The following is a 14,020-nucleotide window of genomic DNA, read 5'->3' as shown; positions in this document are numbered from 1 at the left end:
CTCCTCCGAGATTTCGTGCTCGCGTCGCGTGCAACACGCCGCCAACCTGCTCGCGTCCGATTGCTGCTTGAAGACCAAAACACGACCAACTCTGCTTCTGGATCATAACTCGCCGACGATATTCGCTCCCGCATCACGATCTCTTTCTGCAGATATTTGTCGATGCTTCCTTTTTCTAGATCAACAATTCATAGCCTCCAAACGACCTAGCTCATGATACCACTTGTTAGAATAAATCCGAGGTATACCATCGATCATCCAAGGACCAAGCAATCATACAAAGACGACATCAAGATTTGTTAACGAGGTTCACCGATATGGCTACATCCCCGGGGCCTGACTACGGGCGCTCCTTTCCGTGACACCGTCACAATACCGCACACCGGCCACCCGGGCGCCGGCACACGCCGCCGGCTCCCCCTTGCGTGTCTGTGCCTTGCATAGGTTACATCGTGTGTCTACCCCGCTATATATGAGAGGCCTAGATACAGGTGTCCTATTATGACACGACTCCACATCCTATGTAAACACAATACAACTCCTAGTCCAACTATAACCTACCTTGTACACAATATTCGACACAAATCTAACAACTACGGCAAGAGTCAAACTAATTAGATCGATTGATAGTGACATGCATGCACTTGCACACTACAGCCGGCCTATAAATACTACTCCAAGCAGCGCAAGAAAACCATCCCAAGCTAGCAAAGCCTACAAGCTTAGCCACAGACCAGTAAGATCGGTCAGTAGGAATGGCGCCCTCCAAGCTTGCCCTCTTCCTCGCCCTGAACCTGGTACTCCTTGCCGCCGCTCGGGGCTGCGGACCCAACTGCCCACCGGTCGTCCCTACCCCGCCGATCCTCCCACCGCCCGTGCCGTCGACCGGCGGGCGCAGCTGCTCGATCAACACGCTGAAGCTGGGCGTGTGCGCCAACGTGCTGAACCTGCTGAAGCTCAAGATTGGTGTGCCGGCGAATGAGGAGTGCTGCCCGCTCCTGGGCGGGCTCGCCGACCTCGACGCCGCTGTGTGCCTCTGCACCGCCATCAAGGCCAACATCCTCGGGATCAAGCTCGACGTCCCCATCGATCTCGTCCTCCTCCTCAACCAGTGCGGCAAGAAGTGCCGCTCCGACTTCACCTGCCCCATCTGATCCATCCAACCATCGATGAATATTATACACGCATAATCGTTGTATTCGTAACTAGTTTGCATGCCATACGTACACGCCATACGTATATTTTCTATGTTCCAGTTCATGTACTATATGTCAAGCGTTTGCATGGGCTCCCTCGCTCGCGCATGCATGCTTGATAAGCTTGTGATTGATCAATGACCAGTGTATCCCGTTGTGGTATCTAAATGCATGATTCATGTATTTGTAAAAGGATATACAAACTTGTCTTGGCAGTACATGAAGTTAATTTTTTCATATGTTTATTAATCCTTTTATAAAAGTTTTATGTGAATGCAGTTTTTAAGATCTAGGGGAGATATTGATACGAGACGAATAAGAAGAGGCAAAAGCCTAAGCTTGGATGCCAAGGCAACCCAAAAAAATATTCAAGAAGTCTCAAACATCTAATTTTTATTTGTTCACATGACATGTGTTATTCTTGGAGCGTCCTTTGCATTTTTTGTTTGCTTTACTTGTTGGTATTTTACAATCATCATATCCTGATCACAGTTCATAGGGAGAGACACACATTGGTCATAAATTTGTAGAATGCTCTATGCATTTCACTTATATCTTTTGAGTTGTGGTATTTAAAGAATTGTTCATTTGCTTCAGTTATACATGTCAGAGCATTTGCGAAAAAGCATGCTTTTATAGAAAGGATGATAACTCTTGCTTAACTTATTCTCCCTCCATCCTAAAATAAGTGACTTAACTTTGTACTAAAGTTATTATAAAGTTGAGTCACTTATTTTGAGACAGAAGGAGTACCTTTCTAGACAGTTGAATAGCAATTGGTTGTTTGCTTGGATTTATATACTGGAACAAAAATATAGGTATATATGGGGGAGTATAAGGTGGGGAACCCCAGGAGAGGGGATCGAAAATCGATCAAGGCACGGCACGGCGGCGGCTACCTCTTATCTTAAAACCTTAGTTCCACTTGGCCCTTCCCCCTCTCAGAGTCGACACTGATGTGCTTGTAAGGAGCGGATCTTGTAAACATAGCTACCGTAATCCAGTGAGACTCATGTCGTGCTAATAGCTCATCCCACAAGGTCCGCCGTGCAGCAGCCCCCTGGACTCCTGCGCCCTGTTTGTGCCCCGCCTCTAGCCACACAAGACCCATGCCTACCTTCTTCTCTTGTTGCTCGGCGCACGCCAACTGCTCCAAAAAAAACCCAGCCGGGTTACAATGGAAGGAAGAAGATTTCCACTTAGGCGATGACTAGTCAACACCACGCCAAGTGAGCATGAAACCTCTTTTGTTGAGTCAAGGAACTAAAGTAATCCGGTTTTAGAATTTGAGGTACTAAGATTTGCTGGTTTTAAAGTTGAAGAATCATTTCTATACTTTCAAAAGAGTTCAGAGACATAAGATATATGTTTCTAAAAGAAACATGTAGTGACGGGTGACGGCGGCAGGAGTGAGGTTTCAGCTCGAGCTGGCTCTAGGAGCAAACAGGGGGGGCTCTTTATTCACAATAACTTTGTAGATGCAATTCTAGTGCGTAGGTTGTACCTGAAATGAGATAGGAACACGGATGCTTAAGTGTTGATCCATAGACGTCCATTCTTAATTTGTTTATGCACCCTTGTTCACATGAATGTAAGCTAGCTATAATGATGTTCTCTCGACCAAGAAAAACTATAATGTGTAACTATTTTGTTCAACTCAATCAAATGGGTTCTATCTTACACCATGGCGTTTAAGCAGTATTGAAATTAGGGCCACCTATATGTCAGATAATCTAAGGGGGCAAATCTGCATTAGTCAATTTTCCGAGTTGTTGGATGGCACGATCGTACCGCCACCTGTTAACATTCTTTCCCTCACATCCTCCTCCCCGTGCGATGGTTGCTCCTCCTCCCACGTGATCTACCTTGCCCAAACCGGCAGCCTACTTCTGGCTGGCGGGCGGTGCCGCGCACCGCCTCGCCAGCCCGCCAGCCCTGAACCTCCCCGGACCGCCATGCTGCCCCCTCCCCTCCCCCTCGCGCGTGTGATCTGCAGTAAACTCGGGCGACTCCCGCACCCCCACCCTCAACCTGCATCAGTCAAATTTTGGAGTCCCTCTTGCTCGTCCTCGTCATTGTCACCCGCCTTCAGTCTCGCACAAAACAGGCTGTAACTGACGCAAAGGAAAATTTCAGGTACCTAGTGTTTAGAAAATGTGTGGAATTCTTCGTCGGCACAACCAATGATGCTGGATTAACTAATAATTATTATATAGCGAGCTGAACGTAGGTGTCCATCGGTGCCAATGAGCCACTATAATAAACCAGAGTACGGAAGATATAATAGACACATGGAATCAAAACCATACAATTCCTATACTCCCTCTGTCCGTGAATAAGTGTACATCTAGATTTTGTTCTAAGTCAAAGTCTTAAAACTGTGACCAACTTTATAGGAAAAAGTGACAACAGTTATGACACTAAATTAGTATCACTAGATTCGTTTTGACATGTAGTTTCATAATGTATCAATTTGATGTCATATGTGCTACTACTCTTTTATATAAAGTTGGTCAAAATTTTAAAGCTTTGACTTAGGACAAAGGTTAGATATACACTTATTCATGGACGGAGGGAGTATGTGTCTCCCGTGACCCCGATGATCAGGGTTACGCCATCTCATAGCGCTATCATGCCAGATATATTCCTTTGTCCGATACTATGCTCCAGATTATTATCTCTACACTTGTAAACCCATCAAATCTTTATATGCGCACAGCAGACAACATGCATATAGGAGTACTCTTCTTGGAAACTAAAGAAAAGTCTCCTGGCGCAGCTCTCGGGTTTTTGTTCATTAGCGAACAGATTAAGCTCCAATGATGGATGTTACACACGTAACATGCCAGTACAATAATGGTTGCGCATAAGTTTTCAAAATTACTACGGCAAGAGTCAAACTAATTAGCTCGATTGATAATGGCATGCATGCACTTGCACACTACAACCGGCCTATAAATACCACCTCAAACAACCAAAGAAAACCATCCCAAGCTAGCAAAGCCTACAAGCTTAGCCACAGAACAGTAAGATCGATCAGTAGCAATGGCGCCCTCCAAGCTCGCCCTTTTCCTCGCCCTGAACCTGGCCCTCCTTGCCGCGGCGCATGGCTGCGAGCCCTACTGCCCACCAGTCGTACCTACCCCGCCGATCCTCCCACCGTCTGTGCCGTCGACTGGCGGGGGCAGCTGCTCGATCAACACGCTGAAGCTGGGCGTGTGCGCCAATGTGCTGAACCTGCTGAAGCTCAAGATCGGCGTGCCGGCAAATGAGGAGTGTTGCCCGCTCCTGGCTGGGCTCGCTGACCTCGACGCGGCCGTGTGCCTCTGCACCGCCATCAACGCTAACATCCTTGGCATCAAGCTGAATGTCCCCATCGACCTCGTCCTCCTCCTCAACCAGTGCGGCAAGAAGTGCCCCTCCGACTTCACGTGCCCCATCTGATCCATCCAACCATCGATGGATGTTATACATGCATAATCGTTGCATTCGTAACTAGTTTGCATGCCATACGTACACACCAGACGTATATTTTCTATGTTTCAGTTCATGTACTATATGTCAGGCGTTTGCATGGGCTCCCTCGCTCGTGCATGCATGCTTGATAAGCTTGTGATTTATCAACGATCAGTGTATCCCGTTATGGTATCTAAATGCATGATTCATGTATTTGTGAAAGGATATACATACTCGTATCATTGTATGTGTACGTGAAAGGTTTGTTCAAATTGGGTTAACACATCACCCGGAAAGAAAATGGGTTTAACTTGACCCGTGATATGCCAGCTTGAATTACATATTTATATGTACATACACATGATTGTGTCAATCCTGATCAGATTCACATATTTTCTAACACAAATACTTATCAGTGCAGCTGCGTTAATTGGGCTTTCCGGGCGCACACGCTATGTGATAAAAAAAACTCACGTTGCGTCTAAGCAGACCTGCCATAAAGGGTGTGTGTCATCGTTACAGTATAAAAAAGGAAACTATTCGGTCCTCGTCTCATCCGAACACAAGTGAAGAAAGAAAAAATGCATGCATTTATTTGGGTTTTACAAAACTTAAAAAGTCATAACTTTTGATTCGTGTATCAGAATTTAGATTCGTTTTCACCGTTGGGTTTTTCACTGTGAGTTCTTCAAACTAGATCCCATATGTGTATATTTCGATGAACTTTTTTTCTGAGCAACTTTGGGTGTTGTAGAGGCAACTTTAGTATTATAGGAAAGCAACTTATTAGTTTGCCTGCTATAATTGCCTATCAAGGAGAAGTCCTTGCCTCCCATGACCATGATGTTCACTAAATTCACATATAAGTTGTCTACCACACAATCGAGTACGCCAACACTATGTTTCAGAGTACATGCAGCATGAGCTACACCGACAGAAAACTTGTCCTAGTATCGTAGCCAACTAATCAGCGATGACATGCAAACCGGGCATCATTGTTAGGCAAGTAATTATCATTGTCAAGTTCTCGTGATTTGTTGGGACAGTTGCTTGGATTCATTTTGAACAGGTTTTTGCATTTGTGTTTTTTATATAGTTGCTTTGTTTTGGTAGACATTTGCTTGGATTATTTTGCTAGAACAATTTTCATTTTGTGTTTTCTTTGTAATTGACTTGTTTTGGATTTTTGTTAGAATAGATAAGTTGCATGGGGAGGGGAGGGGGGGGGTAAGATAGTTGTCCACAAAGGCTATTCAAGTTGGTTATACGTTTTTTCTGTCTAAAGTAGACAATCTAAGTAGGAATGCTAGGGACAGTTTCTTGGTTTTGCTAGGACTATTTTTTCATAGTTGTTATTTAGTAATGCAGTTGCTTGGATTGGATAGTACAGTTGCTTGGTTTTGTAGGATAGTTGCTCGGTTATGATAGAATAATTTTGCATTGATGTTTGGTAATACATTTGATTGGTTTTGCTATAAACAATTTTGCATTGCGTTTTGGTATTACAATTGCTTGGATTTGCTAGGACAATTGCTTGGATTTTTTGCTAGGAATAGTCGCTTTGGATCTTGCTAGAACAGTTGTGTGGATTTCTGCTAGGGGGGCAGTTGCTTAGAGTTTGCTAGAACAATTGCTATATGCAGAAGTATATAGTTGCATACACACACAAGATGAGTTGGACTTGCACACATTTTCTTGATTTTCTCATTTTACACAAACCAACCAATAGGAAACACACATGAGTTACTTGTTGAATGCACTGAAATTGCACGAAAACACCCCACAAATTGCTAATTTTTTTAGGTGATACTCAAGTACATAACGATCTGAAAGTTATTGTCCTTGTTTTGCCTCGAATAGCCCCACCGATGGTGAGCTTAGACTTTTCCATATGTAGAAGGTGCATCATGTTGTGTGTGGTTTTCTCATTTGTTTTACACAAACCAACCTAATAGGCGGTCCTATTGAGAAAAAATGAAGGTGCTTTCCTATAGCACTAAAGTTGCCTCCATCGTATCCAAAGTTGCCTTGAAAAAAATTCGACCAAACCTATCTATATGAGATCTAGTTTCGAAGAATTCGTCGCGAGAAAGCCAACTGTGAAAACAAAATTGAATTTCGATACTTAAATCAGAAGTTAAAGTTTTTTAAACTTTCTGGATCCCCAAATAAATGCACGCGGGGACATGATTTCTTTTTTAGTGAACTGTGGCCATGCGTGTGAGCTGCTCTTTTCCATATTTGGATGAGCGCTAGTTCGTACCAGTGAGCGCTCGGGCGCCCGCTAGCCATGTCCATTTTCTAATGCTTTAGCTACATCTTCTTTCTTTGTTTTTTTCTAAAACGATCCGTAATCAGATGAAAAAAAAAAGACCAACAGAAATCTTTGCTAAAAGTAAAGGCTAAATTGAAGCTTGATGTAGTCGTCTCCAATGCCACCTTTTGTATCTTGATGTTGTTGGCTGATTCATGAAGAACCATGCATGCATGCATAGTACTCCTGAGTAATTCACATGCTATGTGTACATGTACGTACGGTACACATAATTTTCAATTCATGCACATCTCCTATGTGCATGCATGCTTAAGTTAGTTGTGTTAACTCGACGGAGTTATATATGGGAGCTAGTTGTGATTGTAAGCTTGTGATTGTCTGATTGATCATTGTATCTAATAGTTATGGTATCTAAATGCATGACTCACATATTTTCACATATTTCCGGAAGATATACATACTTGTACACTTGGGTGAATAAAAAGTTTGTTCAACTTGTGTTAACTTGACCCATGATATGTCAGTTTCAATTGTATATTTATATGTGCGCGCACACATGACTGCAACAATCATGATTAGATCCACATCTTTTCACATGCATTAGCTATATCTTCTTTCTTTTTGCCTAAATGATCTGTAATCAAAGGTTGTCACGTTGAAAAGGCAAAATATACACGACCAGCCGAAATCTTTGATAAAACTAAAAGTTACATTGAAGATTCTCAATGTCCTTGTCTTTAATGCGTTTTTACATCTTGATGTTCTAGCCGATTCATGAAAACCCCAGCATGCATGCATCATACTTGTGACTAATTTGCATGACATATGTATATGCACGATACCCATAGTTTCTTGTTCATGTTTTAGTTGTCAATGCCTACATGCATGCTTAAGTTAGTTTTCTATCCTACACTGATTATGTACAGGTCATCCATCGTTGTATCCTGTTGCGGTATCTAAATGGTTCACATATTTAAAAAAGGATGTGTCAGATAATAAAAATGTACTATTTAAGCTGTGTTAAATCGACCCGTGATACCCCAACTTGAGATGTATATTTATATCTACATGCACGCCTAATTGCATCAATCATGATCTGATCAACATATTTTTCACATGCATTAGCTTCATTTTCTTTTCCTTTCTTTTTTACTTTTTTGAGTAAATTGATCTATAATCAGAGTACATCATATCAAAGAAAATAAAATATACATGTACAACATAAATCCTTGGTAAAACTAAAAGTTATATTGACGATTCTCTTTGGCATCGTCTGTAATGCCACCTTTCACATTGTTCTAGCTGATCCATGAAATCCATGCTTGCATGCATCTTACCAGTGGTTAATCCTCATGTCATACGTATGTCGTCGGTGCATGCATGCATGCATGCTTAAGTTAGTTTCCTATCCTACACTTACTATGTATAGATCATCCATCTTTGTATCTTGTTGTAGTATCTAAACGATTCACAAGTTTATAAAAGGACGCACAGAATAATAAAAAATTATTCATGTCGTGTTAACTCCACCCATGATATGCCAGCTTGAGTTGTATATTTATATGAACAAGCATGCATGATTGCATCAGTCATGATCAGATCCACATCTTTTCGCATACCTTAGCTACATTTATTTCTTTCTTTGTTCCCTAAGCAATTCGTATATCGTAATCAAAGTACATCAGATTGAAGAAAAAATTATACACATACATAAAAAATTATCAATGTAATTGTCTCTAATGGCACCTTTTACTTCTTGATGTTCTATAGTTGATCCATGAAAAGACATGCATGAATGCATCATACTCATGAATGATTTGCATGCCATATGTATACGTATGGTATACATATTTTTCAGTCCATGTCTACATCCTCAGTGCATGCATGCATGCATGCTGAAGTTAGTTTCATAACCTATGTTGACTATGTACATGTCATCCATCCTTGTATCCAGTTGTGTTACCTAAAAAATTCACATATTTTTAAAGAACCCGTGAAATAATAATAAAATATTCAAGTTGTGTTAACTCAACCCGTGATTTATGTGGCAGCTAATTATGTTGCGTGTACGCAAGCATGATTGCATGAATCATGCTCGAATCAACATATTTGTTTCATTCACTGGTTGCATCTTCTTTCTCGTCATCAATTTGCTCCTTTTTTTAGAGAAAACTTCTGATCTATTTATCGTCAATCATGACAGTACAACAAACATTAGAAATGATAAAAAATTACATTCAAATCCGTAGACCATCTAGCGATGACTACAAGCACTGGAGAATTCGCTCCTTTTTTACCACGTCTATCATTTTATTTTGAGATAGCAGCACCGAGAAGGACTGTACATATGGGCGAAGTATCGAGTGAAAACTGATTTTCAATGAAAATCTGGAAACTTGCCGTGTGAGCCATTAGATCTACAAAGAACGGCACAGACCAAAGGTGGGAATTCTAACTGGCCACTTAAACGTCAATTAGCAGAAACCCCCTTTTATCTCAATGATTAGCAGATTACTTGGCCGTATCCAACCTAACTCGCCCCGTACCATGGCGCTGCTGCCGCGGTGAATGCCACGGACACGGAGGTAGGCGGGCATAGCTGACGGGGTTCCCAACTGCGGCGACGCAGCCGTGCACCGTGCCGAAGCTCCCCTCGGCGGGAGCGCAGTCCCGAGAAGCCGAGTCAAGGGACTGGCGAGGGTGCCCGTGGCGTCGGCCTAGGGAGCCTCCCTCACCGACGACGTGGACCTTGCGGCAAGGGATTGGGACTACGTAGGAGGCGAAGAGCTCGCCGGCGCAGCCCCGGAGGTGAAGTAGAGCGACATAGCCACGCATCGCTAACAGCACCTCTGAGCTCCATGCGACGCCGTAACGGTGGCCGTGACCTGCAGTGTAGGTTGCGTGAAGTACAGCGGCGTCCGGATGTGGCAACCTCGAAGGGCAACTCGACAGCCGCGGGTTACCCCCACGCTACGTCGTTCTCTGAAGAATTGTACACTGATTTTGCAGTTCTCTGAAGAATTGTCCAGCACAAACTCTGTTCTCTGAAGTACTTTATCTGGATATGTTGAAGCCTGTGCACGGAAAGTTGCTGTTCAGTTGGTGCTGGAGCACACCAGCAAAAAGAAAAAGTTAGTGCTGGAGCTGTGCAATTAAAAAATAGGTACTGTAGTTGTGCAACTTCCTTGTAGTTTTTGAATGTGATTGTTTGCTGGTCATCGACAAACTGAAAATACTTGAAGCTTCTCTCTGCAAATGGTGCCATGAGAGCTCAGGGAGACCAATGTGATGTGTGGCCGTTTTCCTAACTACATGTTCCAGTTCACGGGTAGTGGAAGTAACACTGTGGCTCGTGAGGTCTTAGTAATGTGGGAGTACTAATCATAGATCCGTTGATTACATCAGAAATTCGAAGAGTTGTATGTGAATATATTAGAATAGGAGATGAGGGGAAAGCCACCACACAGAATTGCAACGACCAAAGCAAACAAAAACGAAGATACAGATTACAGAGTTGGACTTTTTTTTGACGGGGCTACGGCGGACTTACGTTGGCCTGAACCATTTCATTATAAGATAGAGTACATTTACAAAGGTTGAGAGTTGGGGGCGAGGGTGAGATTACACTCGGCCAATGAAAATTTAATTACAAGACTTGGGTCATCACACAATAGAAAGCAGAACTGAAATAAAAGGTCAGTTTAAATTTTTCTTCTTGAAACAAAGCACTTGATCTTCAGGTAATCTTCATTTGGGGGTTTCCATCTGCTGCCTTTCTTCATAGATGGTCTCTTGTTATTGTTGCTCCAATACTCTGTGATTTCTTTATAGTGGATTTCTGGGGAACTTAAATTTTTCTTTAGGCTGCACACTGCAGCATTCATTCAGCTAAGGAACTAAATATGAACAGCTAACCAAAAGCTAGCCCAACCCAATTGGCTGCACTAGAATTTGGACGACAGCAAATACAGACCAACAGCTTCGAAGGGCAAGCAGCGCCAAGGTTGGCGGGCTGCCATCGCACTGGGGTGGGATGGGCAGGACGAGCAGCGCCAAGGCCGCCAGACTCGTCGTCGCGTCGGAGCAGCCCCGAGGGCGCCGGGTGGTCGTTGCCTGAAGTAGCACTGAGGCCGCCGAATCACCATTGCGTGGTGCAGCACCCGCCATCGCGCGGGGGCTCGCCTGGTCGCCGTCGTCGCATAGGTCAGATGAGGCGGCGGCGAGATTTGGGTTAGAACTTGGAAGGATAGGAACGGGTAGAATAAGACAGGGAGTTACCTAATTACTGAAAGAGGGGGTTATGTGAAAAATGGAGTTAAGTGGCTGGTTAGTGCTCCCACCTTTGATCTCTGCCGCTCGCTATTGATCCAAGGTCCCACGATGGAAGTTTCCAAATTTGCACCGAATTTCAGTTTTCACTTGATACTTTGCCGTACATATGTACACTTCTTGGTAGTTAATACATATGTATCCACCACCGGGCACCGAGGAGCAAGGCTACACTTCGAACGGGGCCTTGTGAGTTTGGACTTGCGGACTGTCATGTCAGTATCTAATTGTAAAGCATGGAGGCTCAAACAGTGAAATTAGGGTAGGGAGTGGCGCGAGTAGACACTTACGTTTGTAGGTTTCAACCCCGTATGTGTCACGCGTAGTTTTAGCATTATTGGGTGATCCATGAATGGATTTTTTAAGCTTAAGCGACAAAAAAGAACCGCCGAGAAGGAAGATTCAATGATGGTGTGTCCATATATAACGTACTTAGGTGATCCATGAACTGAACTCTAAATATATTTTGTTGTGAACATACATGCATATGTGCGGTGCGAGTAAATTCTACTTTGAACCCGCAGACAATAATAATTAGTGCGGTTTGAGTAAATTCTACTATGAACCTGCAAACAGTAGTAATTATGAGTTTGACACTTTGGACAAGATTTTGGTTATTGCATATTGGTCGAGTCTGATTTTAGATTCATAATTCGACATTCAACCAGATTTAACAGTTCATTGATGTAGAACAATAGAGAAAGAGAAGGATTAGCGGAATATGATCGGTGTTGTGTCGAGCCTCCCGGACGGTTTATATAGAGTACATGGTTTGAAGGGCAGGAAGCCTCTCCTAGAGAAAAGGCCTAGATTATTACAAATCATATGCTACCAAATATAGAGATATGCCTAGATACTCTAACACCCCCCGACAGTCGTAGAGGTGGCGTCGCAGACAACGGGAGTGTCGCGGATGGTCAGACTGGAGAGAAACTGATGGTAGAAGCCGATGCGCTAACATCCCCTCGCTATCGTAGCGGGAGCACCGTGCACGGTGTCGCATCGCGAACACATTGACTATAGAGGAAGCCGCTGAGTTGCTTAAGAGAGGTGATAGCCCTTTGTGTCGAACTCGAGGAAGCCGAGAGCATGGGTGGCGGAGCCGTGGTCGAGGTAGTCGTGCGAGAGGTCGCCGTGGTCGATGTCGTGGTCGGGTGCCGGTGTCGAGAGAGCCGAACGTGAAGCCGCAGGCACATAGTGCACGAACAAAATGACGGAGACGCGTCGAGGCAGTCGTCGAGGAAGCTGATGCCGAAGAAGACGTAGTCCGAGCCGTCGAGGACGAGGTGCGGCCATAGTTTTTCTAGAACCAGGCGCACATCGGGGACAAAGGCATACTATGGTTTTGCCAGAAACGAGTACGCAAAGAAGAACTCGTCGGTGATGCGGCCGAGGCAGTCATAGAAGAGGTTATCGCTGCTATAAAAGACATTGTCGATACCGAGGAAGATGAGGTGCCGATCCGAGCTTGCAAGACTCGGGAACACGTCGGGGACGAATGCACATATCGGTATTGACAGTACAGTGCGTGCGAAGGCAGGGACCATTATGACATGTTTCCCATTGTCGTAGGGGACTAGTAGAGGAAGCCTCCATGATGGTTGTGAGGTGCAGTGCAGTGAAGAGAAAGAAGTGCCAGTGGAGTGCGCGGTTGTCGGAGTAGACGAAGTAGTCGAGGACAAGATGACGTTGGCGATGAAGTCGTGATGGACAAAGACGAAAGCGTCAAAACCAGAAACGACCTGAAGTGGTCATGTTGGATGCCCAAACTAGTCAAGAGGTAGTCGACGGGACCTGCGATGGCGAGGAGTTGCCATCAGGTTGCCTATAGAAGTGCGGCGATGGTGCTTGAAGTAGGTGTGGAAGACACCAACATGTGACGAAGACCGTGCGCGCGGACGGTGGCGATCCCGGAACCCTCGTGTGTACGTGCACTGCAGTGTTTGACAATCATCACACCATTCAGACTGTTAAGCGAAGCATGGCTGAGCGAGCGGAGGGCGGCAGGCGCGCGTAGGGAGGTGGGCAGTGGCAGAGTGCGACCGGTGTGCCATGGCCGACTACGGGTGGCGTATACAGGCGAGAAGGGCGCGTCAGCAGGGCAGCTGCGGTCGCGGGCGACAGTGGGCGAGAGGACCACCATCCTCGATGAGCGTAATTACCAAGTGTTTAGGTAGCCATCAATTGTCCTCTTTGAACCGTGCATACTTATCGTCGTGATGTGAGACAGGCTATCTGTACTGCCTGTTGGAGGCGATCGCGATAACGAGGCTAATGATCCTACTGGCTTGCGTGATAGCAGCCACTATGGCGATCGCGACCAGACTCTAGTTATGTGGCTGCTCAATGTTAGCAGTGGTGTTTAAGTAGCGCTCAATGCAACCAATACCCTCGATAAGTTCGACCATGCAGACGACAATATTGCTGTCGTTGTAATTCGCATACTGTCCAGTGGAGGATCGCCTCCGTGGTCTCGGGGAACTCCTTGCCCTCCCAGGGCGCGCCGAAAAGCGCTCGACGGTCCGAAGTGACTAAGGCAACGACAATTATGTCGGCTCGAATTCCTGATGATAGGACGCGAGCTTGGGAGACGTTGCGCAGGCGTCGTGACTTGTCACATCAGACACCTTGACCCATCGGATACTTATCCATCGCGTCCGCACATGTGTCTGGTTTCTTTCGACGCGCTAAATCGATTCTCCGTGAGTATACTGAAACTAATCGAGGTGCACCCTTGTCACCGTATCCTCCCACCGGCTTCGCG

General features: G+C 44.8%; 2 protein-coding genes across 2 annotated transcripts; both read left to right on the top strand.

The window, feature by feature from the left end:
• The first annotated feature begins 702 nt into the window (after window positions 1-702).
• Window positions 703-1,414, top strand: LOC125522844 (cortical cell-delineating protein-like). Its single transcript, XM_048687884.1, has one exon. It carries the CDS (start codon window positions 756-758, stop codon window positions 1,152-1,154), a length of 399 nt encoding a protein of 132 aa, XP_048543841.1. The 5' UTR covers window positions 703-755; the 3' UTR covers window positions 1,155-1,414.
• A 2,758-nt stretch (window positions 1,415-4,172) lies between these two features.
• LOC125522608 (cortical cell-delineating protein-like) lies at window positions 4,173-4,865 on the top strand. Its single transcript, XM_048687653.1, has one exon. The coding sequence runs from the start codon at window positions 4,242-4,244 to the stop codon at window positions 4,638-4,640; it is 399 nt and encodes a 132-aa protein (XP_048543610.1). The 5' UTR covers window positions 4,173-4,241; the 3' UTR covers window positions 4,641-4,865.
• The last annotated feature ends 9,155 nt before the right edge of the window (window positions 4,866-14,020 follow it).

This window comes from Triticum urartu, chromosome 7 (genome assembly GCF_003073215.2).
Source record: "Triticum urartu cultivar G1812 chromosome 7, Tu2.1, whole genome shotgun sequence".
Classification (NCBI taxonomy): domain Eukaryota; kingdom Viridiplantae; phylum Streptophyta; class Magnoliopsida; order Poales; family Poaceae; genus Triticum; species Triticum urartu.
The sequence above is the reverse complement of the archived record's forward strand: the minus strand, read 5'-3'. Positions and strand labels throughout refer to the sequence as shown.